This window comes from Sorex araneus, chromosome 5 (genome assembly GCF_027595985.1).
Source record: "Sorex araneus isolate mSorAra2 chromosome 5, mSorAra2.pri, whole genome shotgun sequence".
Lineage (NCBI taxonomy): Eukaryota > Metazoa > Chordata > Mammalia > Eulipotyphla > Soricidae > Sorex > Sorex araneus.
The window spans coordinates 46,313,138-46,339,901 of NC_073306.1; the positions used below are offsets into that span (position 1 = coordinate 46,313,138).

General features: G+C 42.7%; 1 protein-coding gene across 14 annotated transcripts in view; it reads right to left on the reverse strand.

The window, feature by feature from the left end:
- The window catches only part of EPB41 (erythrocyte membrane protein band 4.1), a 171,503-nt gene that overhangs the window by 65,908 nt on the left and 78,831 nt on the right, over positions 1–26,764 (reverse strand). For all 14 annotated transcript variants that reach the window (XM_055140803.1, XM_055140802.1, XM_055140801.1 and 11 more), the window contains exons 3-7: positions 25,019–25,225; positions 21,229–21,333; positions 15,987–16,029; positions 9,423–9,498; positions 6,516–6,734 (exon numbers count right to left, since the gene is read on the reverse strand). In XM_055140803.1, coding sequence (XP_054996778.1) covers positions 6,516–6,734; positions 9,423–9,498; positions 15,987–16,029; positions 21,229–21,333; positions 25,019–25,072 — 497 coding nt within the window. In that variant the 5' untranslated portion in view covers positions 25,073–25,225. The remainder of the gene's footprint in view (positions 1–6,515; positions 6,735–9,422; positions 9,499–15,986; positions 16,030–21,228; positions 21,334–25,018; positions 25,226–26,764) is intronic.

Here is a 26,764-nt window from a genome sequence, read left to right on the forward strand (position 1 = left end):
TGCTGGGCTCTCTGAGAGAGGCAGAGGAATTGAACCCAGGTCTGCCGTGTGCAAGGCAAACGCCCTACCCGCTGTGCTATCACTCCAGTCCAAAATACATATAAAACATATTTCAGTCCTGAAAGTAGAATATTAATGATGTAAGATTCCTATCAGCACCTGTATCTAAATGATTGAAATATGGTGGAGAAAAAGTAATCTTGGAGGAGAAAGTCACCAAAAAGCACTCGGGGAGAAAAAAAACAGTCCTATTAAATATTTCTCTTAAGGTTGCCATATCGAGACTCATTCTGCCCCTCCTGCTTCTCAACCTTCTCCTACAACAAACATACACTCCTCCCACTAATGTTTCTTGCCAAGGAGGTGACAAAATCAAATCCTCTAAGGGCCTGGTACAATTTATAATATCCTCCTAGCTGCAGTGTTCTCGCCATACTCCTGAATTGAGTCATTATGGAAATGAAGCAGGAGGCCAGCTGAAGTTACTTAACTGGGGATTCTTAATGGGGGCAGGCTTGATGAAAAGAAAATTTCTGCTAACAGATGGTGTCCTGCCCACTGAGCTAAACAAAATAAATTGGTTAATAGAAGCATGTAGATAATGGGGCTGCTTTATTCTGTTACTAAGATGTCTTCACTGGAAAGCATATAATGAATTAAAATTGTTTGAAAACAATCAGTCTCACTGACTAAACACATTGGGTTCTTTTCTTCTGCTTTTGTTAATTTTCCTCTCTGCTGAAAAGTGATCATGAACTGTTATTTTGGGCTTTGAAGGAAAGATAGCACTCCTAATATGGCTTCATTCAAACCCATCAAAAATAACTACATGGTAACAGTCACATCCCCCAGAGAGCTGAACCCCGCCTCCTGGTGACTGCCTAAACAGCAGGGGCCCAGTCATTCAACTAGAGCAAGTCTCTTCCTATCACCTCTGTGTATATCCTCATTTAAAAGAGAAAGGAGATCTTTGGAATAACAACAACAACAACAACAAAATCCCAAAAGAGGCTACAGATCTATTTGAATCATCCCTCCTCAACAAACTTTTCACAGGTACTAAAGCTAAAGGTGTAAACCTGAATTCTATTAATGGGTCTGAAACTGAACATACACACACATACACAAAAGAGAACAGGAAAACTAACCCACAGAGACAGTCTCCGGCAGGGCCGAGAGACCGTTACAGGGGTTAAGGCACGTGTGCCTTGCTGTGGCAGACCCTGGTTTGATCCCTGAGCACAGATGGTTATGGACCCATAAACCCACCTCAGGCAAGCTTTGTAGGATACCTCCCCCAATATAAAGTACGCACTTTTTCTTTCCCTGCTCCCCCCACCCCTTTTCTTCCTTTGCTGTTTTATTTTATTTATTTATTTATTTATTTATTTATTTATTTATTTATTTATTTTTGGGTCACACCCGGTGATGCGCAGGGGTTACTCCTGGCTCATGCATTCAGGAATTACTCCTGGTGATGCTCAGGGGACCATATGGGATGCTGGGAATTGAACCCTGGTCAGCCGAGTGCAAGGCAAATGCCCTACCTGCTATGCTATGGCTCCAGCCCCCTCCTTTGCTGTTTTAATCTGGAGGGGTCATGCCCTTGTCCTATTGCTAATACCCCTGCCGTGTCCCAGAGACCCTAACAGAGTATAGCTGGGCCCACATTCTGCAACATCGACAGAGCTGGTTGTCAAACTCATAGCAAGGAGGGCGCTCGACCCCTGGGCCACAATCCCAGGCCCCAAAACAGTGCTTTTCTGATTCAACTTACTCCCTATTTGTTTTTGTTGTTACTATCATTGATAGAGGGCCAGAGAGATGGTATAGTGGGTAGGGCACTTGCCTTGCACACAGCCGATCCAGGTTCAATCCTAGGCACCCATTGTGGAGCCCTGAGTCAGAGCCAGGAATAAGCCCTGAGCACTGCCAGGTGTGGCCCAAAACACACACCCCCAAAATAAAAACAAACTAGGGGGCTCTGCCTGTTTGCCTACAAGTATGTACCAATCCTGTGAGCCATCTCCTCAGCCCTGATGTTTGTGTTAATTTTTCTTTCTTTTGGCCTCCTAAGTGAACTTTTTGTTGTTGTTGTTTTTGGGTCATACCTGGCGATGCACAGGGGTTACTCCTGGCTCTGCACTCAGGAATCACTCCTGGTGGTGCTCAGGGGACCATATGGGATGCTGGGATTTGAACCCGGGTCGGCCTCGTGCAAGGCAAATGCCCTACCCACTATGCTATCACTCTAGCCCCCCTAAGTGAACTTTGAGAGGTGGTGGGGTGGGGCAGGGAGGGGTGTGGGGGGGCTGGGCAATGGTTCAACGCACAGGCCAGAGGATGTGGTGCTTCTCTGACCTTGGGGTCCCAGAGATACCCAGGTCATCCCAGCAGTGCTCAGGGGCCTTCAGGGCTACACTTGGGGGACCAGGAATCAAACCCAGGCCCCAGATTGGGCACAGCAAGGCATGCACCCTAATCACTGTGTTATCTCCTGGGTTCTGCACTGAAATGTTTCGAGTGCTTTAAAGCTTTTGAAAACATTTAAACTTAAAAGTAACCTAAAATACACCCTCCCCTGCCCGCCCCTTAACCACTGGAGAATAAAAATGCCTTCTCAAATTCTTTGGTGTTTAATTCCTATAAATAAGGACATGCTCCTACAAAACCTCAATACAAGCAGTGGAATCAGTAAACTGATGTATCACTGTCATCTAATCCCAGACCCCGCACAAATGTCGTCAGTAGTCCTGGATAGCAGGAGCTGGCTTTGCATCCTGAGTTTCATGCAGTTCATGTCTCTTTAGCCTCCTTCGCTCAAGAATAGCTCCTTTATCTTCCTCTGATTCACACAGTCTTGATCTTTTGAAAATCACAGGCCAGTTATTCTACACAATAGCTTTCAATTTGGGCCTGATGGTGTTTTCTCCTGAGTGGGTCCTGTTGTGATCCTAAATTTCCAACAACTTTTGAAAGCAGTAACAACCCAACTGAGATTAGATACCTCAAACGATTAAGAACTCTATGTATCTCTGCATGCTTTTTCCACTCTGGAGAAGCCTGTGTTCTCAAACATGTATTTCTTTTCCTTCTCTCCTCTTTCTAAGAAACTTTCATTCAATTAAAAACTAACTTGAGGGGCTGGAGCGATAGCATAGTGGGTAGGGTGTTTGCCTTGCACGCGGTAGACCCGGGTTCGATTCCCAGCATTCCATATGGTCCCCCAAGCACCATCAGGAGTAATTTCTAAGTGCAGAGCCAGGAGTAACCACTGTACATCACTGGGTGTGACCCAAAAAGCAAAAGAAAAAAAACCCACAAAGGGGGCTGGAGCGATAGCACAGCGGGTAGGGCATTTGCCTTGCACTCGGCCAACCCGAGTTCGAAAATCAGCATCCCATATGGTCCCCTGAGCACCGCCAGGGGTAATTCCTGAGTGCAGAGCCAGGAGTAACCCCTGTGCATCGCCAGGTGTGACCCAAAAAGCAAAAAAAAAAAAAAAAAAAAAAAACCAACCCACAAAATCCCCACAAATTAGAGAGAGAGAGAGAGAGAGAAAGAGAGAGAGAGAGAGAGAGAGAGACTTGATTACATGTAAGTATGGAGTTGGCAAAGAATAATAATTTTAAAATATCTGTGGGCGGGGCTGGAGCAATAGCACAGCGGGTAGGGTGTTTGCCTTGCACTCGGCCAACCCGGGTTCGATCCCCAGCATCCCATATGGTCCCCTGAGCACCGTCAGGAGTAATTCCTGAGTGCAGAGCCAGGAGTAACCCCTGTGCATCGCCAGGTGTGACCCCAAAAGCAAAAAGAAAGAAAAAAATCTGTGGGGGTTGGAGCAATAGTACAGTGGGTAGGGCACTTGCCTTCCATGCAATGGTCTGGGTTCAATCCCCAGAAACCCAGATGGTCCCCCGAGTCTGCCAGGAATGATCTCTAAATATAGAGCCAGGAGTAAGCCCTGAGCACTGCTGGATGTGGCCCCCTCTCCCAAAAAAATTCATTGGTCTGGGCCAAAGAGAACGTCAAAGGGCTGAAACACATACCTGGCATGTGTGGAGACCCCATCAGTCCCCCAGAAATGCATGGCCTCCTAGCACGGGCACAGAAATGGGAAGACATCCCACAAATAAAATAAAATAAAATCCACCAGCCTAACCTGGGCTTTGTTTTTTTTTTCTTTGTGGGTCACACCCAGCAATGCACTGGGGTGACTCCTGGCTCTGCACTCAGGAATTATTCCTGGCAGTGCTCAGGGGACCATATGGGATGCTGGGAATCGAACCCGGGTTGGCCACATGCAAGGCAAACAACCCACCTGCTGTGCTATCGCTCCAGCCCCCTAGCTTGGACTTTGAGGAGACCTTTCCCAACCATGTGTGATTTCATATTATGCATTTCACTAAAAAATATTGCTTCACTAAGCTCTAAATGTTCTGAATATTGAATACTACATTACATGATATGTTGAAAAATGACTTTCATTAAAGTCACCAGTGGCCTCATGAGAGCAGTCCAACTATGTAGACCATATAGATCATGGTACCAGAATTGCCAGAAGCAAAACAGGCACCCAGAACTGGTGCACTCTGAGCTCAAGCTCTTTCCTTGATGCAACCCAATCTGTGCAGCCATATGGAAGCACTTCAACGTAAGATCACCTGATGGCTAGACAGAACAGTTAATTCCATGGAAAGACGACTAAAACCATTCTTGAACTTCTCTCTTCTTTTCCCTCTTCTTTGGAACCACACCCACTGGTGTTAGGGGCTATTCCTGGCTGGAGCAGGGAGCAGGAAATCAGGGGATCCACTTGAGATGAAAATTCCTTTTAGCAGTGCCTGGAGGACCATATGGTTTCAGAGATCAGACTGGGTCTCCTGCATGCAACACATGCACGCCAGTCCTTTTTATTGTTTGTTTTTTGGGTCATACCAGGCGATGCTCAGGGGTTCTGCACTCAGGAATCACTCCTGGCAGTGCTTGCGGGACCATATGGGATGCTGGGAATTGAACCCAGGTTGGCCAAGTAGGGTTAGCCCTACCCGCTGTGCTATTGCTCCAGCCCCACTCCAGCCCTTTGAATGGTCCTTCCAGCGCCTTTTAATTTTCCCTTTAACAATGAAACCTTCTGGAACACCATAACTCAAACTAACATAACTCAAGCACTTACTCAAGATTGAGACTAGACATTCATGTTAATAAGCTGAAAGAAAAAAAAAAGGATGGATGGCAAGAAGAAACACAAATTATCCCAATATTTTAATGTTAGCTAATGTTTCTTAAACTACCACATGTTAGATATTGAAGCCTGTGTACATACTAACTCTCTAACTCTATCAGGCACACCATTTTACCTTGCGGTCATCAGACAAGCAAGCAATCTGGAACTCTGAAGAGGCTGAGTAAGTTACCCAACATTTCAAGGCCAGAACGAGCTGAGTCAAGATTTTAACCCAGAAAGCACAGCAAGTACTACCTGACCTGGGCTCAATCTCCATATAGTCAACCCGCTGAGCACTGCTAGAGTGATCCCTGAGCACAGAGCCAGGAATAAGCCCTGAGCACAGCTAGGTGTGGCCCCAAATACTTCCCTTCTCCCCACCCCCAAAACAACCAAACAAAAAAAAATAGAGAATTTTTTTTCTTTTTGGGTCACACCTGGCGATGCACAGGGGTTACTCCTGGCTCTGCACTTAGGAATTACTTCTGACAGTGCTCAGGGGACCATATAGGATGCTGGGAATTGAACCCAGGTTGGCCATGTGCAAGGCAAACACTCTACCCGCTGTGCTATCACTCCAGCCCCACAGAGAGAAATATTGTAACCCTTGCTCTGTGTGTGTGTGTGTGTGTGTGTGTGTGTGTGTGTGTGTGTGTGTATGTGTGCGCGCACGCGCACGCAGACTTCCTGAAGTGGACTCCTCAACTGCAAAGTCCTTGATTTTGATCCCTGTGTTATATTACCTCCCAATAGTACCAATTATTTCCACGAAAGAAAAAAGCAGTGGATTTAATACAGACTTTAAAAAAAATACCTCAGGGGCCCTCTAAAGTCTATTCATGTGTGGAGAGTCCCAACATGCCTTGCTCTAAGAATCTCAAGTCACCTCATATAGCTTAGTAAGTTTAAAATTTGAATCAAAGGTTCAAAGATTCTTTTCTTTGAAAGGTATTTTATTTTTGCTTTTTTGGGGGGTTGGGGGGGTGACACCTGGCAACGCTCAGGGATTACTCCTGGCTCTGCACTCAGGAATTACTCCTGACAGTGCTCAGGGGACAATATGGGATGCTGGGGATCAAACCTGGGTCAGAGTGCAAGACAAAATGCCCTACCCGCTGTACTTGCTCTGGCCCCCCAAAGGGCCAAAGATTCTTTGTACAGCACCATTTTGTTTCCACTCAGGCAACCACTGACCCAATCCCAGGCCAAGGACTTCTGCTTATGGCAAGACAAAACATAATTAAAAAAAAAAAAAAACCAACATAACACCAACTGAAGACATATTTACCTGTAGGATTTATGCAGTTCCATGACCTTCTCTTCAAGTTCCTTGGTCTGATTTGGGGCCAGTTTAAAATCACTGACATAATCCACGCCATGGAGCTCTGGGTCATAGTCGCCCAGTTCAGACTGTATGGTGTAAGAGCCCAGCAGTGCTAAAGTTGCAAAGGAACAGGGCAGACGTCCTGCAACAATGTCCTGCCGAAGCTGAAGACATAAATAATATCTATAACCAAAAAGAAAAGATATTACCAAGTGAGCAACAAGACAGCAACAGAAAAAAATAACTGAATAAATAATATCAATAACTGTTCACTCTAACTATTGAATTTTGGTTAAACTGTACTATTACTTCTTTCCTTTCTATGTGCTTAAAATTTTTCTAAATTAAATAAAGGCAATTAACAAAATGACTACTGGATATTCATGGGTGGAAAGGTAGTTTAAAGTGGTAACAGAAGTCAAGAAAAGTCTGAAGGAGATAAAGCACTAATATTTTGTGGCATGTACTAAGTAACACATGTGTATGTATAAATTCTCCCACTTAATCTTCATATGCAGAACTAAGAGAGTGCTCAATACTGAATGGTAAAGGCTCTTTGGTATCAAACTTGGACTGTTTTCTATCACCCTGTTTGCTTATGCTCTGAATGCATATTTGAATTAACAGATGAACATTTTGCTTCTTTCTCTCCAAGATGGGATAAGTGACGCACAGCTTTCCAGACACTACCATCATGTGAGATTTATTCCCCGATGTGTTGTGAGTGTTGGATTTTTAATTGAGGATAAGACAGTTCAGCTCAACAAAGCAACTGAACCTACATAGGTCAGTAAACAACTCATACTCATGACTCTGGCTTGGTTGACCAATTCAGACTTTACCAAATAGGAAAGATAAAAGATGATTAAGCTAAAAGCTTCTCTATTAATCAGAATCACATCTTTGTTGGGATGATAAAAAAAAATGTCGAGTGGTGCTCCAGGCCTTTACTCCTGATTTTGTTCTCAGAGGTCTCTCCAGGCAGTGCTCGGGAACCATGCAGTGAGGGTCAAGAATCACATCCGAGTCTCCTGCATGCAGAGCATGGGCACTAGCCCTCTGACTTATCTTCCCACCCACCAGTGTCTGATTTTAAGTTAGAGTAATGCCAGCCAAGTCACAGAATCTAAACAATCTCTAATATGTCGGTGACTAGCAAACATTTTTAGGAATTTGTTTTGGATTATACGTAATGAACTTGATGAAACGTAAGCAAATACAACTCTTAAGAAACAAGAGTTACTTATGAAAAAAGAAATATCCACATAATTTTTTTCATGCTGAGATATGTCAAACCAATTTCAAGAATGTGCTAATAGTAGCAAGACAAAGAATATTTTTAATGGTATTAGATATTTCATAATATTTAATAACCAGATTTTAAAATATATTTTTTATTTTTTTGTTTTTGGTCCACACTCAAGCAATGTTCAGGGCTTACTCCTGGCGGTGCTTGGGAGACCATATGGAACGCAGGGATCAAACCCGGGTCAGCAAGCACCTTACCTGTACTATCTCTCTGGCCCCTAATAAGCAGAATTTTTTAAAAAGAGTTCACTTAGGTTTTTCCTTTATTTGAAATATATAAAAACTGAAGCCCAAAGATTGTATTTCTCTGGAATCCGACAGTTGACAGCACAATCAGAATTAGAAAACAGCTTCTCAGCATGTACAGTTCACTGGGTAAGCACTTACTGTGTATGAACATGCTGCTAAGGATACAAATACAAGGCAGTATTACTTTTTATACTATGTGCTGCTTTCCCATTTTTTTTCTTTCTTGGCTAATATTTACTTAGAGTCCGATAAGGGCTACTTTCCTAAGTATAACAAGACCGAGACTTTAGCTTTTCTATCAAAATAGGAAACAGGCTGAATAGACCGCACAGGGCACTTGCCAGCCAACTCTGGTTCAAAACCCCAGCACCACATATGGTCCCCCGAGCACTGTCAGTGGTCAATATTGAGTATAGAGTCAGGAATAGCCCCCAAGCACAGCAGAGTGTGGCCCAAAACCACACACACACACACACACACACACACACACACAAATACACACACAAGAAGATAGTGGGAGAGGAGTAATTTTAAAACACATAGTGAGGTTAGTTTATTGTGCGTGCACATGGTGCCTTTTGGGGGTGCCTTTCGGGGGGTGGTGTGGTTTATAGGTGTCCTGTTGGATGCTGACATAAAACTAAGCATTAAAATTAAGAATTAAGTTAATTCTCCTGCTAATTTCTCCAGGAAAATTACAGATATCTGAGACTCTTCATTTGTTGGCTTGTTTATTTGCTTTTTTTTGGTGGGGGGTCACACTACGCAATGCACAGGGGTTACTCCTGGCTCTGCACTCAGGAATTACCCCTGGCGGTGCTCAGGGGACCATATGGGATGCTGGGAATCAAATTCCCTACCCGCCATGCCACCACTCCAGCCCCTTGTTTATTTGTTTTGGGGCCATGCTTGGCAGAGTTTCAGCTTACTCTGACTCTGGGCTCAAGAATCACTCCTGGAGGTTTTCAGGGGACCATAAATGGTGTTGGGGATTCAAACCTGGTTTACTGAGCAAGGGAAGATTTCAAATAAAGATTTCCTCCTGCAAGACAAGAGTTTTGACTAATATACTCTCTCTTTGCGTCACCCCCTTTTTGTTTTTGCTTTTTTTTTTTAGGGTCCTTGAGATTTTCAAGGCTCATTTATTTGCAAGTCGTTGTGAAGTCACCAGAAACTTTCTGGTTTAGATTTAACTATGCATCATATTTTTTTCCAATTCTGAATAGGAAAATTCTCAGAGTTCCTAAAAATGAGAATTACTAACTTGCTTAATTAAGAATTAATAACTTATTGAACTACTAATACATTATTTACCTTGTTATATCTTCTGTTAATTGTGCTGGATCTGGTGGGTAAAACTTTACATTAAACGTGAAATTCCATGGAATGCCTATAAAAATAAACACAAGAAATTTTATGCTAATGCCCAAGTGTCTTATTATTAGAATAACTAAATAATATTAAAATGTTCTTAGTTCCAACCCATGTTTTATATTTTCATGTCCTATAATTTAAATATTATTTTAACTACAAAAAAAATTTTTATACCACTGACACCACTCAAGAGTGAGAGGATCTCAGGGGCTACTTGCAGTGATAACTGAGTGAGCTGTGTAGGGCAGAAATTCAGTGCTTGGGCCCAGTAGAGCTACTCTCCCCATCGATACATAGGGAGGCCAGGGAGGTATCAAACTCAAGATCCCACCTGCGAAGCCACATTCCAGCCCTTTGAGCTCTCTCCCTGGACCAATATTTGAACTTTTTTTGTGTGTTCTATGATAGGACCACACATGATTGGTGAGCAGGGGCTATTCCTGGATCTATGCTCAAGGATCACTCCAGGATCGAGAGAAAGCCTGTATGTGAACCTTTTAAGGGCAAATCGCAGTCAAAATAACAAAGTTGTCTCAAATCCAATCAATCACAAGACCTACCATCAGCCCACTTATAATACTTCATATCCCCAAAACTCTAAATGGCACTTAGGTCAGGAAAACAATCTGGTAACTTTCTCACAAAAAAGAGAACTTTAAATATAAATTTATGTCTAAGATACAAGATGGTGAATAAGGCTAAACAAGGCCCGGAATGACAGTACAGCAGGTAAAGGTACTCGCCACACATGTGGCCACCCCCATGACATGCTCCCCCAAGCACCACCAGGAGTCATCTCTGAGCAGAGAGCAGGAGCGTCCTGAGCACTGCTGGGTGTGGCCCAGAACCAAAAACCCAAACAATATAAATAGGTACCAAGGTGGTAGTCCTGTTTTATTTATTATATGCAGCCTGAGGTACAGAGTATCTTTACTCTTCTCTTGTTTATGGGTCAGTTTTAGCAATGTCTAGAAATAATGTGGTGGGTAGGGTGCTTGCCTTGCATGTGGTCAATCTGGGTTTTACCCCCAGCACCCCATATGGTACCCCAAGCCCTTCCTGGATGATTCCTGAATGCAGAGCCAGGAGTAAGCCCTCCACTGGATGTGAACCAAAAACCAGAAGGGAAAAAAAATGCTTTTAGGCACATATTCATGCGTAATAAAAATCACTTAAAGGGGCTGGGGGGCCGGGGATGGTAAAAAGGAACCTGGGGAAACTGGTGCTGGGAAATTTACACTGGAGGAGGGATGGGTGTTAGAACACTGTATGACTGAAATACAATCATGAACAGCTTTGTAAGGGTCTATCTCACAGTAATTAAATTAAGTTTTAAAAAAAAGACTAAATGGATCGTGAGCTTCTGTAGTTTGATGTCCTTGAGAAAATTCTGTAAAATTTTACTTGAAATTGCAGAAATAATATGATAATATGACATGACAGAAAGTTGCCAGGAATCTTTAAACAGAGTTTTTTTCTTTTTTTTTGGGGGGGGGGGAAACTATATTTATGGTAGCTCCTAGATCTTCATGTTCAGTTCATGGAAAAATGTTAAATAAACTCCAGCTCTTAATGTAAAAAAAAAAATCATTTAGGACTGGAGAATTAGTTGAAAGTAAGGCCTGAGTTCAAGCCCCAGCATTTCCTGGCCTTCTACACACAAAAGCAAAAAGCAGCAACTAACCACCAAGTGCTACTGGGCGTGCCCCGCCCCATCAAAATAAATCAACAACAAAAATCATTAAGAAATATCATGGAGGGGTTGAAGTGATAGCACGGCACAGTGCTTGCCTTGCATGTGGCTGACTCAGGTTCAATCCCTGGTATCCTACACGATCTCCTGAGCCCCGCCAGGAATGACAGCTGAGCACAGAGCCAGAAATAAGTCCTTTTTGTTTTTGACCACTGGGTGCTCAAAAACCGAAAGCAAATGAATATACTATAATAGTGTTATATAAAACTATTTACTTTAATCCCAAATGTCAATCAATAGAACTGGTTATATAAGTGTCATTACTTATATAATACTATAAATTGATTACTGTCAATCAATAGAACTGACTGGTCAGATAAATACCATTAAGCTCTTAGTATAGAGTCATTTAAAACTCTTTAAGGGTTCAATTGGCAATGCAGTGGGGAGTACATGGGTTTTTTGCCACAAGACTGCATGTTCCAAATTATATTTTGTTATTGTTATTGTTTCCAAATAAAACTATTTTGTTGGTGGGGGAAAAAATGTAAAAAAATCATTATGCATTGATATGGAGTATTAAAAATTATATTAAAGAAATTGGTCACATATTCACATGAATATATAAAACACATCAAATATGTCAATATTAAAATATGCATGACAAATATCTACTAAACTATTTAAAATTTATCATTATATAAGTATAATAATCAATTGACAATATAGAAAGAATGGAACAGAAAAATATTTATATTATACTCATCTAAATCCTCTTTATTTTATTTTATTTTTTTGCAGGAGGCAGGGTTTTTGCTCGGGGCAATTCCCAGATCTGTGCTCAGGGGTCACTCCTGACACTACCTGAGGGAGCATCTGGTGCCGGGGAGTTAATCAGGGCCATCTGCATGAAAGGCAAGTACCATCTCATTTACTACCTCTGGCCTCTCTCTTTTTTTTTTTTTTTTTGCTTTTTGGGTCACACCCAGCAATGCTCAGGGGTTACTCCTGGCTTTGCACTGTATGCCGGGGATCGAACCCGGGTCGGCCGCGTGCAAGGCAAACGCCTTACCCTCTGTGTTATCGCTCCGGCCCCTCTGGCCTCTCTTTTAACTCTATATTTTAATTATTTAAAAACTTAATATAATTTATTGGGGGGGGACTCATCAGTAGTGCTCTGAGGGCATTTGATCCCAGGTGACTGAACTTTGGGCCTCAAATATGCATGGATGTGCTCCAGCCCTTAGAATTCTTAGATCCCCTTTAAATTTCATATCACATATTCAAGAAAATTAAAATCTATTAAATAATGTATAACATACTTCTGTTTTTTTCCTTTTTTCTGGCTTTTGGGTCACAACCAACAGTGCTCTGGACTTAGTCCTGACTCTGTGCTCAGGGATTACTCATGACCAGGGATTGAACCTGGGTTGGCCACATGCAAGGCAAGCACCCTACTATGGCTCTGAGCTCTCATATTTTTTTTTTTTTTTAACAAAAATCACTGTGGATTCCAAAATTCCAGAATTCAGAGCTGAGCTTTAGGTGTACAATGTTCCAACACCAATCCCTTCACCAGTGTCTGCCTCCCTTCACCAGTGTCCAAGTTCCCACACCCCCTCCAGCTCCCCAGCCTGCCTCTGGGACAGGAACTTTAACTTTTCCTTTTCCCTACTGAGCACAGCGGTTTACAACACTGTCACTGAGAGACTATCAGGCATACCCCTTTCCCTCGTCTCAGCACCCAGTCCTCATCCAGAGTGTCCATTTTCCTCCATCATTGTCGTAGAGGTCCCTTCCCTGACTGTTCCTCAGTCCCCCTATAGTGGCAAGCTTCCATTTCTGGACCAGACCTCCTGTCACATGCTTCTATGTTTGAAAAACAAACATATATACTAGGGGGAAAAAATCTTATAAATGATATGGATTTAAAAGTGGTTTTATGGGAAGGTGGAATTAGAACTTCAAACTTTCTCCAGATTTCCATAATGTTTAAATTTTCACACTGGGTATATATTACTTGTGTGATTAAAAAAAAATTAAGAAAAAACCCTTTGTGGGGCTGGAGCAATAGCACAGTGGGTAGGGCGTTTGCCTTGCACACGGGTGACCTGGGTTCGATTCCCAGCATCCCATATGGTCCCCTGAGCACCTCCAGGAGTAACTCCTGAGTGCAAAGCCAGGAGGTAACCACTGCGCATTGCCGGGTGTGACCCAAAAAGCAAAAAAAAAAGAAAAAAAGAAAAAAGAAAAAACCCTTTGCAAGAGATAATGATCTCTTTGATTTAATCAAATGTTTATATTTCTAGTCCCTATTAAACTTTGCCAAGGGGCACTGCAGCACTGTACCACTGTCGTCTCATTGTTCATCGATTTGCTTGAGCAGGCACCGGTAACATCTCCACTGTGAGACTTGTTACTGTTTTTGGCATATTGAATACGCCACAGGGAGCCTGCCAGGCTCTGTTGTGCGGGCGGGATTTTTCTTTTCCATGTCCTTTTTAAATTTTCATTTGTTTTTGGTTTGAGGGTTACATCTGGCAATGCGCAGGGCTTACTCCTGTCTCTACACTCTGGAATCACTCCTTGCAGTGCTCAGGGGACCATATGGGATGCCGGGGATTGAAGCTGTGTGGGAAGCATGCACAAGGCACATGCCTTCCCTACTGCACCATATCTCTGGCCCCTCCATGTCAAGTTGCAATTTATTTTATTTTATTTTTCATTTAGGAAGAAGAAGTTGAGCTATACCTCTGGGTGCTTAGGGTTTACTCCTAGTTCAGTGCTCAGAGTTAATCTTATGCAGTACAGGGATAAAACCCCAGACTCTGATATAGTACAGGGATAAAACCCAGAGTTTCTGCATGCAGAGTATGCTCCAACTCACTGAGCTATCTAGCCCTGGAACCTTTTTTAAATGACAACATTTTTTCTTAGCAAGAGATCTTTTTTTCACAGCCAGGAAGACAATATATTAGTTATTTTCCTCATTGTAAACTGCTAAAAATTTTCTCCCTAAAGCATATTCTTATACTATTATTTATTCCTGAATAATATTAAATGTTAAAACTATTTCCATCAAAAGGGACTTAGAGCTGTTTTTCTTGTTATGCCTTAAATTTGTGAATGATTTTTGTACTTTTTGTTTGTTTGGGGGCCACACCTGGCGATGCTCAGTGGTTACCTCTAGCTCTGCCTTCACAAATCATTCTTGGTGGTGCTCAGGGGAACAAATGGGATGTTGACGATCAAATCCAGGTTGGCCACATGAAAAACAAGTGCCTTACCCCCTGTACTTCTCTCTGAACCCCTACCTTGCATTTTACAACAAGATTTTGTTAGAAGGAAGCAAATTATGAAGAACTGTCCATCAAAACAAGTCTTTTGTTTTGTTTTGTTTTGGGCTATGTTTGGTGATGCTCAGGGCATCTCCCTGAGACCCTGCCAAGGGTCACTCCTGGCAGGGCTCTGGGAAAGACAGACAGTGCCAGGGATCAAACTCAGGTTGTCCACATCCAAGGCAAGAGCCCTACCCAGTGTACTATGGCTCCAGTCCTAAAAGGAGTATTTTGCTTCTCATCATGACAGAAATGTGGTTTTTAGTTGTATATTTTTCCTTCTGGGGCCACTCTGGAGTGTTCAGGGAACCATTCAAAAATGGGATCAAGCCTAAGGTTCCCGCATCAAAGTGTGTGCCCTAGCTCTCTGAATCATCTCCCCAGGTGTGTTATAGTTTAAGCAACTAACGAAAAGGACCAAAGAAATAGTTCAATGGCTGAGCACATGTTTGCATTCTGGAGCCCCAGTTTGGTCAGGGGCACCGCATGGTCTCCAGGGCACGGGGCACATCTGAACACAGAGTGGGTGGTAATCCCTGGACATGCCAGGGGTGACAGAAGCCAAAACAAGAGCCAAAGAAACAAAACCCAAACCCAAACCAAATGGAAAACAAAATTTGTTTTCATGTGAGAGTAATACCTGTTTCAGTCATTAGTTTCTTTAAAAATAAGCTTAATTACAAGGACATCTAAAAATAACTAAAAATAAAAGGGTATCTAAAAATAAATAAAATACAAATTAAAGGACATCTGGTCATTGACAAGGGGAAAGGGTCTCTGCTCCTTAGCCCACTGGGTCTAGGACTACAAAATGCTAATCTAAACACCATCTCGCCACCTCCAATCTTGAAATATTAACCCAGAACTCCAGTTTGAATAGTGTGTGCACCAGTATTATATTCGAGAGGGCTTGGAGGTAAAAGAAAAATCACGCTAGAGGGCATTGACAAGAATTCTTGATTTTCTATACCCCGCCCTCTTTTTCCCCCTTCCATGGTCCCTTATACTTCAATTTTGCAGAAGACTGTTGAAAAGGGACAAAAGAACTGTAGAAAGGAAAACACAGAGAAGGTTAGAACGTAAGAGTCCAGCTCGATTTAAAAGAACAGAATCATGCAGCAAACTAATTGCGGGCAACTACAGTTTCGATTTCTACCCCTTGAGAGCTGACTCCCATATCCTTTTTCTCCTCTCATCTTTGTTCTTTTCCACCTTCTGTTTCTCTCGACCATTCCTACCTTCCCTAGCTTTGCCAAGTTGTAAAAAGCATCATCAGGATCTGACCTACATCTAGAGCCCCCACCTCTGCTGTATCTTTCTCTTACGGAATCTCCTCCTTCCAGGGGAGGTTTATCTCCATTTCAAAGCCATCTGTCATGGTCAGGATTCTAAAGTGACTCACAACCAGAAGGGGGTTGGAAATCCTCTGACCTACTAAAAGGAAGAACTGTGAAAAAGGTTATATTCACTTACCACGAACCTGCTTTTTTATTTCTTTGGCAGAATCCAGCCATGTCTGTAAAAAAGAGAAAAGGCATTCACACACAGTTTCTGAACACAAAAACCACAGTGTACTGGAAGCTTATTATGGCCCATCTTCAGGTCCTGCCTACAAGTATTCTTCCGATACTCTATTAATTTCATAGAGCACAGTAGTAATTCTGAGCAGAGAAAGAGGGAACCTAAGAGTTGAGCAGGAATTCCAGCTCCATTACTTCTTAGCTTGAGTGATTTTAGGCATCTGTGTTCCTTATCTTGCTCATCTATAAAATAGTATTATTAATAGTAGTGCCAATCTCACAACTATATGGATGGAATAAACTTATACAGAGGTGTACCTAAAAGTTTTTAAATAAATAAGAAATTCTAAATAAGCATTTGCTATTTTCATTATCTCTAAAGGTAAGCAGAGGTGCTGGAGAGATAGTATGGTGGGCAAGGTGCTTGACTTGCACATGGCAGAGGCAGGTTCAATCCCCAGCACCCTATATATTCAGTCCCCCAGACCCCACCAGGAGTGATCCCTGAATGCAAAGCCAGGAGTAATCCCTGAGTACTGCTGAGTGTGTCTTAAAAAAAAAAAAAGTTTTTTAAGTAAAGATCTACAACCAGGTTATTAACTGGCTTTACCCAGATCTTCCCAGTGGGTAGGTCATTTGCCTTGCATGTGGCCAACCCGGGTTCGATTCCTCCACCCCTCTCGGAGAGCCAGGCAAGCTACCTAGAGTATCTCGCCCGCATGGCAGAGCCTGGCAAGCTACCCGTGGCGTATTCAATATGCCAAAAACAGTAACAACAAGTCTCACAATGGAGACATTACTGGTGCCTGCTCGAGCAAATCGAAGAGCAACGGGATGACAGTGATACAGTGATACCCAGATCTTCATTGTTTTGACCATAAACTACTGGTGCTGGGGGGTGGGGGATCATGGAGCACTGGAGACTGGACCAAGGGCCCCTCCACACAGCACGTGCACTCCAGTCCTTTGAGTTATCTTCCTAGCCTGAGATGTTTTATTTTTTCCCTTCAATTCTGACCTCAGGTTAAAAAGAAAAAATATATATGCACACACATTTTTTTTTCACTTTGGAATAAACATCTCCCACCCTAACCAGGCAACCCCTTATTTTCCATTATCTTTAAGAGAAATCTCCCCAAGTAACTTGCAGTTGTCGGTTTTCTTAAAGGGATTCCAAAACCCATTAAGAATCAAAGCTAAAATTCTTCCCCATTTGGCAATAGAGGCCAAAATTCCAGGCCAAATATCATTCTGGCCTGAAATGGCATTTGTTTTTGTTTCTGTTATTGTTTGGGTTTTTTGTTTTGGGGATATCCTGGTTTTTTTTTTTCTGGGGGGGTGCATTTTGGGTCATACCCAGTGGTACTCAGAGGTTACACATGCAAGGCAAACGCCCTACCCACTGTGCTATTGCTCCAGTCCTGGCACTTGTTATTTGGATGCACGGGACACCCCTGAAGGTACTGGAGGCTAGTCCAGGCTCAGTGCTCTGCAGTTACCCTGGCAGTGCTTGGGGGACTACGATACGCAGGGATCAAACTCAGGCTTCCTACATGCACAGCGTGTACTCCAGTCCTTTGGGCTATATCCAAGCCCTCTTTTATTATCATCTGTTTGGTTTTAGTTTGGGTCACACAGGCAGGGCTCAGCTGTGTGACCCAAGGGGAGAAGAGGCTCAGCTGCCCAAGCAGGCTGGAGAGTGCCTCCGAGTGGGGTGCGGAGGACTACGGTGCCTGTGACCAAGCCAGGGGTCCTGCACACACAGCGTGTGCTCAGCCAGCACTGGTGCTTTGATGACTAATTACTGCATTCATAGCAGCTCATGTAGCCAACAGATATTTACGAGATGCCGCCAGGTCTGCAGGGGACGTCACTCAGCACTCAGTCACTTCCTTATCTGTGAGAGGCTGGGTTCCATTCTCAGCACCATCAAAAAAGAATGCCTCTAGGGGCTGGAGCAATAGCACAGTGGGTAGGGCGTTTACCTTGCACGCAGCCAACCCAGGTTCGATCCCCCGGCATCCCATATGGTTCCCAAAGCACCTCCAGGAGTAATTCCTGAGTGCAAAGCCAGGAGTAACCCCTGAGCATCGCTGGGTGTGACCCCAAAAGAAAAAAAAAAGAATGCCTCTATGTACTATGCACCAAAGTTTCAAAAAGGAAATTAAAGTAGCATTTGTCTTCAAGGAGCTTAAGAAAAGAGATGAACAGTAAACACTATGTTCTAAGTTATGAAACATTACTATGGCAGAAATGTGCAGGAGTGCTATGACAGAGCCCAGAACACGGCAAGAACACACGGAGGTACACCAGAACGGACTGGGAAAGAGACAGGGTATGTTTCTCAAAGCAATGTTAGGAGATCTGAATAGGAGGCTGAGAGGGCAAACAAGGGTTATCCCGACAAGTAAGAAGAGAAAGGCAGAAAGTCTAGTTGAACATGTGGAGCACAGCTGGGAGACAGACGCAGGGAGGGAACAGAACAGAGAAAAGAACGGTAAGGGCCAGACTACGGAGGGCAGGGCATTCCATGCTAGAAATGGAAACATTACTAAAGGCCTAGGCAAAGGGGAGTCATTCAAGTTTAAAGGACGTGGTATCAATGGGAGGAAGCGTGACTGCGTACATAGGAGGGACTTGCAAAACGTTTGTCTTTTGAAGTGAAGTCTTGCTTCCTGAAATGAAGGAATCACTGTTCATGCTGCTGCTGGTGTGATGACTAAGTGATGGTTGCAAATCATCACTCTATGGTTACAGGAGCTAGAATTCAGGTGTTCTGGGTCTCTACGCTTCAAGGAAAGCCTTGGGCCAGAGACACAGTAGAAGGGTTAAGGTGCTTACCTTGCATGAGGCTAACCCTGATTCTATTCCCAGTACCAGGAGTCCCCAGAGCACAGAGCAGGGAGCAGCACCTTCCCCCCCACCAACACCTCCATCCTGGTGCCCAAGCATGCACCCATGTGGTTCAAACCCCCCCACCCCAATCAAAGATAAAAGAGTCACATGCAGGCTGGGGATGTAGTTCAGTAATAGCTTTATGACTCGCATATGTGAAGCGCTGGGTTTAAGCCCCGGCACTGGCAAATAATTCATTCACATCCAGACAAAAAGCAAGAGAAAGAAAATCATGAGTGATTCCACGGAATAATCTCTTATTTTCCTCTTATTGCAAATTCTCATTTTTTACCAGAAGAGCTGAATTTTTTTGCTTCGGGAATTGGGAGGATGGAGGGAAGGAAGTAATATGCGTGGCATTTCCTCCAAGAAAAAAATTGCTTTATTAACGCATAAATAATTGTAAGCAGGAATAAAATACAGGAAGTGACTATTTAATTCATATAACCTTAAATCACGGTGGCAATAAATCTCTGGAAAGCGAGAGAAGTTTCAGACTGCTTTACAGGGAGACACAGGGAGAAAGAGCAAGCCTCTCCAAGGCAGGAAAAGGCTGGGTCAATGAACTCCCCTTCCTGCAACTGCCTACGAACAGAACACAGACCCTGAAGCTCTTTGGGAAAAAAGCAACATATATGAAGGACAAATAGTTACCTATGCTTCAAGGAGGAACCAGAGAGTGAACACAAAATGAGAGAAAGAGATATGACTCACATATCTCCCACATTGAGAGAGATTTAATCTGTAGATTTTTTTTTAAAAATAAGATAAACTATAATAGCCAAGGAAAGAGGAATGCAAACACTGAATCGGAGAATCCTGCAGAAAGAGGTAGCAGGACACCCCTAAAGGGGCTGGTCTTGGAGGAAGCTACTTTATTCTTCTCATCTCAAACCAGGGGGTGAGGCCTAAGTATTGACAGTATCAGTGTTCTTTGTGCTTCCAAAATGGCCAGAAATGGGGCTGCAGTGATAGCACAGCGGGTAGGGCATTTGCCTTGCACGCAGCCGATTTGGGTTCAATTCCCAGCATCCCATATGGTCCCCTGAGCACCACCAGGAGTAATTCCTGACTGCATGAGCCAGGAGTAACCCCTGTACATCGCTGGGTGTGACCGCAAAAGAAAAAAAATGGCCAGAAATTTAGAAACATAAAGGACTGTTTTACAGTTTTAATCCTTCATGAATAGCTACATACTTCTAGAGAGAGTATCTGGAAATCTGGCTATTACCCAGGAACTGATAAATAAATATGTAACTAAAATGATGACTTGGCTAGATTCATCAATTTGCAACAAAAAGTATGTTGGTTCCAGCATATGCAACCTGAGAAAAAAATCAAGTAGATTATTTAACCTTAAGATATTCCCTGTAGAATAATCATCCAGATTATGACACATAAATCTGATTTTTATTAAGCTAAATCTCTGGTTAGTTGATAATTTTATTTTAAAAAATATTATCATATTATTAGATAATTACATATCTTTTAGCTTGCACTAATAAATCTAAGAACCTGAGGGCCAGAGGAGTAGTACAGCAGATAGGGTGTTTGCCTTGTATTCAGCCAACCCAGGTTCAATCCCCAGCATCCCATATGGTCCCCTGAGCACCACCAGGAGTGATCCCTGAGCGCAGAGCCAGGAGTAAGCCCTGAGCACCACCAGGTGTGGCCCCAGACCAAAATGCACTGCTGGATGTGGACCCAAAACCAAAATAAATAATAAAAATTATAAAATGCTAAGATAAATCATTGGAAAAATAAATAAAATAAAATAAAAAATACCTAGTATATACTGTCAATGATGAAAGAACATACCCTAGGGCCAACCTAGAGTACAACTGGTAAGGCATGTACCTGGCAGGCCTGGGTTCTATTCCCGACATCTCATACAGACCCTAGAGGACAGCCTGGAGTATTTCCTATGCAGTGCCAGCAGTAACTCCTGAGCTTCGCTGAGTGTGAGCCCCTCCCCCCAAGAGCATATCCAAATGGTCTTTTCTTTGAAATGCTAAATCTGAAAATAAGAGTAGAGAGGAATCACAACACTATGTCTTGGACAGGGAGGCATAAATATATTCTTTGTCTTGGGGTATTTTTTTTGGGGGGGGCCACACAGAGGTGCTCAAGGCTCACTCCTGGGAGGACTAGGGACCATACAGGGTGCCAGGGATCAACGCTGCCGGCTGACTGCAAGCCAAGCTCTCTACCCACTGTCCTATCTCTCCAGCCATAACATAAATACATTAACAACAAAATTAGAGCAAGTTTTGATAATACTCTTTCACTAATCTCCTTACCTTAGAGGTTGTATTATCCCAAATGGCCAGACCAAAGTAGTCTTCTTCCAAAAGATTCAGATGCTCACATACTCGCTTCAGCAGATCTTGTCCCTTAGCATGTTTCTGCAAAGATACACACACTTGAGTTGACGTTTTTTCTTATATCTGTATTCCTCACAAAATAAAATGAAATGTCAATTTTCAGTTTTCTCTTTCATCCTTGGTTACTAACATTTTCAGATGGCTACACAGTGTAAGTAGACCAAGAGGGATTACCAAAATCTTGTTTCTTAGTTTGTCGGTTTAAATATGCAACTCTCAAATGGCTTGGAAACAGATCTATGATCCAAGGCAATATCTAACCTTCCTTCAAATCCACTATCCCCCACTGGCAGCCTAAAATATCGACCTCTTTTTTTCATGTACTATTCCTGAAGCTTGCTATGGGTTCCTCTCAGTTCCCATGACCACGGTGAATTAACCACCTCTACAGTCGACACTGACAATTCATGGCAGCTATAGAAATCATTATATTCCCTATCATTCCGAGACCAATGTCCCAAGAAGATGAGCTAAGTCTTAATTCCTATAATCCTTCTAAAACATGCACAGAGTAGAATTTAGATAATCTACGCAGAGTGGCTCAAATCAAAATGATCTTCACTTTTTTCCTGTGTGTGTGCATGCACGTGTGTGTGTGAGAGAGAGAGACAGAGAGAGGGAGAGACAAAGGGGGGAGATGGAGATATGGAGATAGTGGGGACTAGGCCCTGATCTGTAATGCTGCATCACATTCCTAGTTCTTTTTAATGGGTTTGTTTTATTTTGTTTTGTTTTGAGCCCATACCCAGCAGCGCTCAGATCTTACTCCTGGCTCTACACGGAGGGATCACTACTGGCTGGGGAACCATATGGGATGCTGGGGACCAAACCCCAGTTGGCCATGGGCAAGGCAAGCAAGCACCCTTACTTGCTGTACTAGCACTCGGGCCCAAGAACAGAACTTTAGACTCTAAATCTCAGGCTCTGAATTAAGGCTTTTTCTACTGTAAGAAGGAATTATAATTTGGCAGTGGATTTGTTTTCTAGATAAAGAAATATTAAGAAGGGACCAGAAAAACAATACAAAGGTCTGTTGTATTATTACACATGCTTGCCTAGCATGAGGTAGCGGCTGCAACTCTGGTTTGAATCCAGCACCACATGTGACCCTCCTACCCCAAATACAAACCAACTATACCAATGCTTTTTGAGATAAAGAGTAGAAATATTTTAATTAGAAATAATTTCTAATTATCTTTAGCCTGCTTCTCCCTTTGGGAGAAACTGGCAGTCTTCTGAGAGTTTCCTGCACACATGGGACAGCCTTGCAAGCTTCCCATGGTGTATTTATATGCAAAATCCAGTAACAAAGCTGAATCTCATTCCCGTGACCCTGAAGAGCCCCCAGTGCAACATCCTTAGGAGGGCCAAGTCCAGGTGGACTTCTAAGATCTCAGGGAAAGGACGAAATGAGATGTTACTGGGTCCGCCCGAGAAATCGGTGTTTAACAGGCTATCGTGATCGTGATCGGGATCGTGTCTGGATATCGGTCTGAATGGGGGAATAAATGTAAAGGAGCTTCCCACTCACTCTATACAGTGAACAGATGAAAGGACAGATCCTAGGTGAGTTCCAATTATCGGGACGCTAGCTATTTTCAAAGTTAACAGTATAGGAGTATAAGTTGCCCGAGCCCATGTGCTACTTGTGCCCATACGGCCAGGCACATGTGGCGCCCGAGTCCATGTGTCGTCTGCATCTCCCCTCTTGAGATGTGGACTTCCATGCTTTCATAGCTGATGCTGGGGTATAGGTAGGGGCTCTCTCCACCTTTGGAGAAGCCCGAGTTATCTCTTGAGTACGATACTTTCTCTCCCTCCTTCCCCTACCTAAAAACCTCCAAATTAAATCTGTTCCCATTTCAAAAAAAAAAAAGCATAACAGCATATTTTTTGTGATTTCCTTTTTAGAACCTGGAGAGGAAAAACCAATAAATAAAAAATAATGGTTCTTTTTTTGGGGGGTGGGGGGCTGGAGCAATAGCACAGCGGGGAGGGCATTTGCCTTGCATGTGGCCGACCCAGGTTCGATTCCCAGCATCCCATATGGTCCCCTGAGCACCGCCAGAAGTGATTCCTGAGTGCATGAGCCAGGAGTAACACCTGTGCATCACCAGGTGTGACCCAAAAAGAAAAAAATATTTTTTTGACTACTTGTGCACTGATTTTCTGCTGTAACAAATAAGCAATTTTCAAAAACCTGCCATATACTAAAGATAATACGAGATGAGAGTTATATGCTTTATCAATAAAGGTGTTATTCATAATAATCCTAATAATTTTTAAAAATATTTTTTCCTTTTGGTTTGGGGGCCGTGTTCAGGGCTCACTTCTGGCTCAGTGCACTCAGAGATCACTCCTCCAGGGGCTCAAGGGACTAAATGAAGTGCCAGGAATCAAACCTGGGATGGTTATGTGTAAGCACCCTGCCTCCTGTACTATCCAATCAGTTCAGCTAATAGCCATAATGACTGTTTTACATTAAACATGTTATTATTAGACAATTACTCCCCTGGGAAGTAAAATAGCTAATAGATTTTTAAGGATTTTTGAATTGAAAGACTAAAATAAAACAAAATAATTCTAATATTTTTGTTCAATCCTAACTTCTTTTTTTTTTTTTTTCCTTTTTGGGTCACACCCAGTGATGCCCAGGTGTTACTTCTGGCTCTGCACTTAGAACTTACTCCTGGCGGTGCTGGGGTTCTATATGGGATGCCTGGAATCAAACCCAGGCTGACTGCATACAAGGCAAACACCTTACCAGCTAACTTCTTTTTTTTTTTTTTTTTGCTTTTTGGGTCACACCCGGCGATGCACAGGGGTTACTCCTGGCTCTGCACTCAGGAGTTACCCCTGGCAGTGCTCAGGGGACCATACAGGATGCTGGGAATTGAACCCAGGTCGGCGGCGTGCAAGGCAAACACACTACCTGCTGTGCTATTGCTATCACTCCAGCCCCTACCAGCTAACTTCTTAACTTCCTAATGCCCTACCAGCCACGTGACTAACTTCTTACTCTTCAAAAATACTAATCGTAAGAAACAGCATCTTTTTTTTTTTTTTTTTTGCTTTTTGGGTCACACCCAGAGATGCTCAGGGGTCACTCCTGGCTCTACACTCAGGAATTACCCCTGGCCGTGCTCAGGGGACCATATGGGATGCTGGGAATTGAACCCGGGTCGGCCGCGTGCAAGGCGCATGCAAGGCCTACCCGCTGTGCTATCACTCCAGTCCCAAGAAACAGCATCATTTTGTTAGAAAAATTTCGTGCTACCCCATGGAACTAAAGAAGTACATTAACTACAGTGGTTAAGGTACAGATCTAGGAAAGCAGAAAAGAGATCAGAACTTCTTTCACAGATACAGTTGTGGGGATGGATGGACCTCATATCAGAAATTGAGGCACTCCTAGGAAATCCAGTCATGGAAGGTCACTCTATAAATAACAAACCTTTTTTATTAAACAAAACTGTTTTTGACCATAAAAGTAACACATGCTCAATTTATAAGGTTTGGCAGGTACAGAAAAAAAAATGGAGAAGAAAATAACACTCACTTATACTCTATATTTTCACCTGCAAAAATTAACACTTTAGTCCATAAAAATAGTCAGTACTGGGTCTTATGTCAGGCCCTGGCACCACTAATCTTACATGAAATAATTTCTAAAGTTTCTTGCTACTGGAAATTAAACTGAACTCACCTCCACAACACATTCGTAAACAGTATCATCCAACAAAGATATCTTGCAATGCATGTTTCTGTGTCTTCTGATAGACTTCTGGGACGCTTTTAAATCTCTTTCTGCTTTTGTTTCTTGGCTTTCTTCTTTGACATCTATTTTAGAGCATTCTTCAAGTCCTTCCTTGGTTTCAAGATCTGGATCTTCTCTGGGTTCTTCCTGAGCCGGCTACATAGTCAAGACATCACCATGTTAATAATAAAGTCTTCACAAAGCCAGCTGCACATACTTTATCTAAAATAATGTTAACATTATAATACTATGATGACGAAGATGTGATGACGATTTTGTTCTTGGGGCCATATCTGGCAGCACTGGGGGCTACTACCAGACCATTTCTTGGGGGTTTCTCATAGTGTGCTAGAAGAACCATGTGGTGCCAGGGATTGAACTGGGTTCCCCACATGCAAAGCATGCTCTCCCACCCTTTACATTATCTCCTGACTTTTATGCTTTATATAACATATACATATTGTTAATATAATGCCACACCACATATATAATGCTAGCATATATTATTATGGCATAATAATATATATTATTGAAAACATTAACTCAAGAAAAACAAAGTGATATTAAGATATAATAAGTACCCTGTTGCCTTCATAACATTTATTACAATAATGATTTTATATCTGATACTATTCTGTCTTCTCCATTAAAGTTCTTAAGAATAAGGTTCATGTTTGTTTTTATAATAACAATAGGAAACATTTATATAGCAATTACAATGGGCTAGGCTAGTTACTGTTTTAAAAGTATTACTTACATGAACTCATTTTGTCCTAATAATAATGCTACAGAGAGTATACTATTATTATCCCCACTTACAGATAAGAACTGAGGTTGGAGAAGTCAAAGTAACTTGCCTAAAATGAATGATAGACTAATAAGTCATTTGTCAGCTGGACTTGAAATCTAAAACCTCTTCACCATACTTTTATTGACCAATGCATATTTAACTTAAGAACTGACATACATAATAGATTTTCAAAAATATTTGTTGAATTAATAAACCTTACAAACTGAGACATGGGCTGGAGAGAGTATACAAGTGAGGCACTTGCCTTGCATTGGGCCAATGCCAGCTGAATTCCTAGCACCACCTAAGTTCCCTTGGGCACTTCTAGGGATGATCCCAAGCACAGAGCCAAGAGTATGACCTGAGTACAGCCAGGGGTAGCCCCAAAACCAAAACCAGACAAAACTGAGACATGCCTTCTGAAATATCCAAGGTCCCAAGAAGAAGACAGATGCAGTTCTAGAACACAAATTCACTTCTAAGTATTTCTGGATAGAGACACTCAGGCCAGTGATGTAGTTCAGTTGCAGAATCTTGCCTTGCTGGTGTGAGGCTCTAGTTTCAATCCCTGGCATGGGTTGGAGGGTGGGGGAGGAGGAGAGGGAATGGAGGAGGAGGAGGGGGCAGGAGGAGGGGGGAAGAAGATCACTCCTGGCAATACTCAGGGGACCAAGCAGGTTGTCAGGGACTGAACCCAAGGGTGCCCATGTGCAAGGCAAATAGCCTACCCACTGTACTATTGCTCAGGCCCTGTAGGGTTTCTTTGTCTTTACTGTTCATAGTTGCTGGGTATGATAACTGAATAATCATTATTCAGTACCTGGATATATGCCAGGCAATGCTTTAATAATTTTACATGTTTAACTCTTTTGCTTCTCCTAATAGCCAAACAAAGTAAATAATAT